Source organism: Sinocyclocheilus rhinocerous, unplaced genomic scaffold (assembly GCF_001515625.1).
Source record: "Sinocyclocheilus rhinocerous isolate Xijiao unplaced genomic scaffold, SAMN03320098_v1.1 scaffold755, whole genome shotgun sequence".
NCBI lineage: Eukaryota > Metazoa > Chordata > Actinopteri > Cypriniformes > Cyprinidae > Sinocyclocheilus > Sinocyclocheilus rhinocerous.
Genome location: NW_015659385.1, coordinates 437,118 through 443,221, shown reverse-complemented (window position 1 = coordinate 443,221; position 6,104 = coordinate 437,118). Strand labels below are relative to the sequence as shown.

Sequence of the window (6,104 nt, the reverse complement as noted above, 5' to 3'; positions counted from 1 at the left end):
CTTCAAATAGAAAAAATGTCAATTGGATGTTTCCCCCCAAAATGATGTAGCTTATAATTACAATTTTGGTTTTCTTTGTGATCTCTGAGGGGGAGAAAATATGTGCCTTTGTTTCTTTGATACTGAATGAGTCCTTTGTACTATTTTATTCAAGTTTTTCCTCTCCTTTTACCCACGAATCAGGCCTTATGTCAAATTGAGAAACAGATGTATAATTTTTCAGTAGCTGCTATTATATTCTGACTTCCCATTGACATACAGACTGTGCTTTATGACAACTCATTAAATTTTTTTGTTTGATGCACTTTAATATGAAGGTCCTAAAACTGGACCGAGGACGTTGTTCTGCAGTTTACAAAGCTTTATTGTACTTTGTTTTAAAGATTGTTTTAGCTTTAAGAGAAAAAGAACCACAGTTGACTTCAGCAATAGCAATCAATCACAGTCATTCTGGTCTCTCTGTATGTATAAACTCAATACTGATGGATAGAAATTGTCAATATCACTGGATTTAGGTGTTTAGGTTTCAACATGAATATTTACTGTTTTTACCGATGGCACTGATACTGTTAGAAATATCATACTGTAGCTTCCACATTACAGAATGAAAAGAGTTGAACCTGCCAGGACTGAGAGCTGAGACCAGTCAAGCTGATAAAATACTTTTTTCCGTTCTTAAAAATCCTAATTTAATATTTTTTTCTGTTGTGTAAAATATTGTGAATTACAATTAAAAATGACGAGTATCCATCTCTCTCAAGTGACTCCATATTTTCTGAGAACATTATTCCCAGTGTGAATCTTTATTACATAACATTAGTGAACAAGCGAATGTTTTCCCAGTGAAAAGCGAAAGTCGAAACACCACATGAACACAGGCATTTCAAATGCAAATACTCAGAAAAGTTAAGAAATCTCTCTCTGAGAAATCTGTCTTTGGAGAGAAACAAAGAATACAACGCATTATTGCAGAGAATTTCTTTTTTAACCATTTTAAGTAAAAGCCCCCCAAAAACACTGAAAGAGCAGATAAAACATGCACCCACAAAGAAGCCACAACAAGAAGAGCAATGAAAAGAAGTCAATGCACTAAGAATCCACAAACAAAACGGAGGAACATTAAAAGTTGCCATAAACCTTTACAAAGGAAAACAAATGCACTGGCAGTTTGTCCTTTGAAAACATCTGTTTGGAAGGTTTTAGTGTTATTTTTGCATGCAACAACATAAGAGCCAGAACAAAAGGAAAGAAACATATGAACCGAAAAGCAGAAGGGATAAACCAGCGGTCAAATCTGCACTAATAAATCACTTTGATCTCAAGTACTAATCCAAAAATTAACATTCTGTCATTATTTCCTCATCCTCATCCAAACCTGTATAACTTTCTTCTGTGCATCACAAAAGAAGAGATATTGAAGATGTTTACAGTGATTTTTCTCCACAATTAAAATCAATGGGGTCCAAAACAACACTAGTCCCCTGTTGACATTGCATGGACAAAAAATATTGTGTTTCCAAGAAGAAAGTAAGTCAGACAGGTTTGGAGCGACATGAGGGCGAGTAAATAATAATTACTGTATGAACTGTCTTTTTAATGGAGAAATACATGAAAGTATAAATATGTACCAACAGCAAACCAGTGGTTAAGGAATCCACTAGATGTTTTAAAGATTTAATATGTATTTACGGCATGAAACTAAACATTTTGGCACAGGTTTTCAAATTTATCTCCATGTACACCTTGGCAAGATACCATTAACATGTGATTTGAACCGTTACATTCAAGAAAAGTGCTTGGGTACAAAACCCAATCCAATAAATCAATAAGTATAGGTGTGTGTCAAATGTAATATTTATGTAGTTTAACATCAAGAAAACATCTTGATGACTCAACTGGACACAAAGCCACAAAACAGGCACAGAACTTCGGTTTTTAACAGCATTTTTAAGTATCTCCCACCCAAAAAAATTTTTTTTTTTCCTTCTTGTTTGACTGCACAATGATTCACAAGAGACATGGCCGAGACAAAAACATCAATAATAGTAAAAAGCATCCAATCAAAAAAAGAAGGGAAAAAAAACAGGCAAACAAATGCATCTGTACATAAGCATCTCTCAACAAACGTGAGAAAGAGATCTCCCCACTAAAACCTGAACTGATCTCGGTCATGGTGGGCAGGTGGCTTAAAAGATACCGCCCAAGGCTGCTGGGGCTTTAAAACCTCCATTCCCTCCCCTCTTCCTCCGACCACCTGCTCACAGACAGGTTTAACCACTCTTCCAGTCGTGGAGAATCTCAGCCAGGGTAGTGCCCCGCAGCCTCTTGCGTTCCCACACCGCTTCTACTTATCTCCTCCAGCCTCCTGCTCCTTAGCAAGGCCTCGGATTGAGAGATCGTACACCACCTCCTCGATCTTCTTCACATCGTACTTGAGGCCGTCGTAGCGCTTGCGAAGAGGGTCGTTTTTTAAGTTGAGCAACCGAAAGCCAGAGTCAAGTTCGTTGATAAAGTTTGAGATCCTAAGCGGACGTCCATAGTCTCCTGCGGTCACGCTGTTCACTGCCAGCCTCGACTAAATGGAAAAAAATGCAACAGGTACATTGTGCTTTTAATTTCATTCGCATTCTTTCCGCTCTTGCCAAAGTTTATTTCACATCAAGAAGGCAAAATCCACAATAATGCCTCAAAATATCATAAATGCACATCTTAAATAATCTAGCGGCTCGTTGTAACAATCTCAATGATATGCCAACACAACGGGTAGGGACTGTTCACAAAGAACACATTTTTGCATTTTACAATTTTTTTTTTTTTAATGTAAAAAAAACGTTTGACAATGCTTGTTTGACAATTCTGATTACGTCTTTTGTGACATTCTAAAAACATGGCGCTCAAGTTAAAATAAGTTTGACCTCAAAACCTTACTTTTTTCCATTCTGCTGCTCACATCTCAAGTTGTTTTTAACACAACACCGCGTGTGAATGGCCCTTAATTCTGGTTGCCACTTGGCATAAATTTCTGCCTGTACCTGAAAAAAGTTCGTTCACCAGTGTCTTTTAGATTCTGAAAAAAATTAGACACCCAGTCTGCATTAAATGCAGATCAACGGTAGGTTCTTTTGGATAACTTTGTACAATTATAATTACAAACTCGCTCACTATGACTCCTTACACTTGTATGAGTGTGATTTATTGCCCAAAAAAGCGAAAAGAAAAAATATAGTTAAAGATGAATACAACTGAAAGCGTTATTTTTCCCCCAAAAAATTTCCGTTTGTAGATGTTGCAGTAATATTGTTAACGTGAATTCCTTTGGACACTATAACTGCATAGTGAATGTCTAATATTGTGACCGGTACTTTGTATATAACAATGTACTGTATATCATGAACGAATGGTGAACTATCAACGCATCATATTGTGTGACGCCCACACCCTCACCCATGGATGCTGTAGCTCATTACAACAAAAACCATCAACCCAATGAGTTGTCCCATGGGTACATACATTTGCATATGACTGCCTCTGGAGCAATACATCGACAAATAGTTACTTATACCAAAGTCCCTTTAAGACAAGTCAATTCACTCGGCAGCCATATTTGAAACACCTCTCTGCAGCTATTTTAGTCATACAAGTACAGCACCTATCTCTTTGAATGGGGTTCAAAGACATCGTTTCTTATGCTCAAATAGAATAAAAAAAGCTTGTTTTTCAGATTAGACCAGCCAACACATACGTGCAGTTCTAAGTGTGCATCTTAGAACAATTACTGTTTCTACAGCAACCTGAGATTCTAACGGCAGCTGCAGTGACGCAATGATTTTATCAACTGGCGAATGGCTCTTTTACTGAGAAGGCGGGACTATTCCGCCATACTGTGTGTTGCACTTTCTCCCATTCGTAAATAATAGGAGTGCACCGTCTTTGTATATCAAAAATCTTTGGAAATACATTGTCGCACCACAGGCCCCGCCCATTAGCAGTCATTCGCTTAATGGTTGACATTTGTCTACACCGAATGAGAGTGTTTAGTTGTGTCAAAAGCAAACGGATCCCATTATAATCATTGACCCTTTCTACACTGGACACAGTATAAAGAAACTTCCATTTCTGATGTACTCAACACATTTGAGTCTGCTGACAACAGGACAAATGGAAGAGTAAAGAATATTCATTGTGATGTATTTGTGTCTCTGTACAGCCTTCAGAAGGATCCCAGCGTCAGAAACAAGTGGATGGTTTCATTTTAATGACACCGACTTACATGCAATAGTGAGGGGACGGTGATATTGTTTCCTATGCAATGACGTTAGCCAATCAAAACAGTGGCTGTTTACTGAGAAGCCTTAAAGGACGCGCCCCTTAAAAATAGTTTTTTTATTTTATTAAAAAATCCATGTCTTGATCCCTTTAATGTTAAGTTAATGTAAGCATATATGTTTAAATATAGTAGCAGGAACATTAATACTACTAAAGATGATAAGATTGATAGTTTGAATGAATTAGAGAGGAAAAACACTTACCAGCTCACTGGCCAAAATAAGAACTCCTGCAAGATAGTCTTCCACATCCAAATGAAACCCTTTTTCTCTGTCGACTTCAACTGTGTAAGTGTAAATTAGAATTAATCTACAGAAGTCTCACAAGTATTCAAGATATACAATAGAAATAAACATGAACATTACATACTGGCAAGTATTTTTGCCACTTCCTCGCGTGTAACCAAGGACTCGCTTTCCAGGTATACCACAAAAGCCGCAAGGAAGGCAAGTCGTTGAAGAACAAATCTCCAGTGTTCATGATACCTATGGAAAGATGAGGATGTGCCATTTTTTATTATAATTATCAAGACTAGAACAGAAGCATGATCTATTCAATCATTGAGGGAAAAAAATAGTTTAAGAGGCATCTACACTAACCGATAGTACTGTTCCACAGGGAACTTAGTTTTCAGCTCTCCAGTGTGGTTTCTTACAGTGCAGAACAGCTCTCTAGCCTTCAAACACTTGCTGGGAACTGGAGGAGGGAGTGAACATGTATTAGAAAAGACATTATGTAGACAAAAAGATCAAGTATTTTAACTTACTGTCTTTGAAACCACTTGGTTGATGGACACTTTGAAGAACAGTGAGGATCTCTCTTGCTGTCTGCTCCAGAACTTGGACAACTTTTCTTATGTCCTACAGGAAGAGCATAGAAAGATGAGAGTCATCCGAGAGCACATAACGTTATATGGATAAAAAAACAGCAAAATTCAAAAAGAGATTAGCAGATCTTTCTGTCTAGACTTTGACATCCGTTGCACATTATTTTATCTAATTCACAAGTCACAAATAGTATTACTGTGAATATTACTGATAAAGCAATATTTTATGAAGAGGTTCTGCGACAAGTGCATAACAATCCAAAAGGACTTTACGTTGCTTCTTCTTCTTTCTTTCTTTTTCTCCAAGGAAATCTTTTTTTACGTGTCAGTGCAGTTGTGTACCTCTCGAATATCTTGATCAGCACTCAAAAATCCTTGGATGTAGCTAAACATCTCCGTTACAGACATCTTCAAATGTGCTGGCTGGTGCGTCGCTCTTTACTGTGACCAGCTGCTCCAAAAATATACACTATTTTGATAGTGTATGGATGTAAACAGAGACTGTTTATTAATCGTCGTGCTCGCGAACCAAACAGCCTGTAGTTATAATTGGAGTCATCAGCATGCACGTTAACATCTGCCCTTCCTCAGTTCGTCGCATTATAATGATGTAATGATCGTCTCTCTTCACGCATGTTGCTGGTAATCCAGACGCCCTCTACTGTTTTTGCTCAAATTCAACTCAGTTTTTTTTATTCAGTGGAATTTCTCAAAATCATTAAGCTTTTAACTCGTTAAGAAAAAGAAGAAGAAGAAGAGCTCTGTTAAATATATTTTGGTATTGGAACCAGGTTTTGACAAGAATATCTAAATAAAAATCTAGAGTTTTTTTTTTTTTACAATGTTATTTTATATAAAGCCTATCTGTTCTATCTGTGATGTTTATAAATGTCTTATATTTCATTATTTTCTCACACAACTTTCGAGGTGTTAATGATGATATATGCTAATG

General features: G+C 37.0%; 1 protein-coding gene across 2 annotated transcripts in view; it reads right to left on the bottom strand.

The window, feature by feature from the left end:
• The window catches only part of tsn (translin), a 9,295-nt gene extending 3,525 nt beyond the window's left edge, over positions 1 to 5,770 (bottom strand). The window contains exons 1-6 of one of the 2 annotated variants that reach the window (XR_001637947.1): positions 5,495 to 5,770; positions 5,093 to 5,186; positions 4,926 to 5,022; positions 4,696 to 4,811; positions 4,530 to 4,609; positions 2,255 to 2,575 (exon numbers count right to left, since the gene is read on the bottom strand). Coding sequence is in view for 1 of the 2 variants with exons in the window: in XM_016532394.1 (XP_016387880.1) it covers positions 2,345 to 2,575; positions 4,530 to 4,609; positions 4,696 to 4,811; positions 4,926 to 5,022; positions 5,093 to 5,186; positions 5,495 to 5,560 (684 nt within the window). In the remaining variant the exon portion in view is untranslated. Of the gene's footprint in view, positions 1 to 1,838; positions 2,576 to 4,529; positions 4,610 to 4,695; positions 4,812 to 4,925; positions 5,023 to 5,092; positions 5,187 to 5,494 lie in introns of those variants that run through there. The other variant, XM_016532394.1, reaches the window with a different exon arrangement.
• Between the last annotated feature and the right edge of the window lie 334 nt (positions 5,771 to 6,104).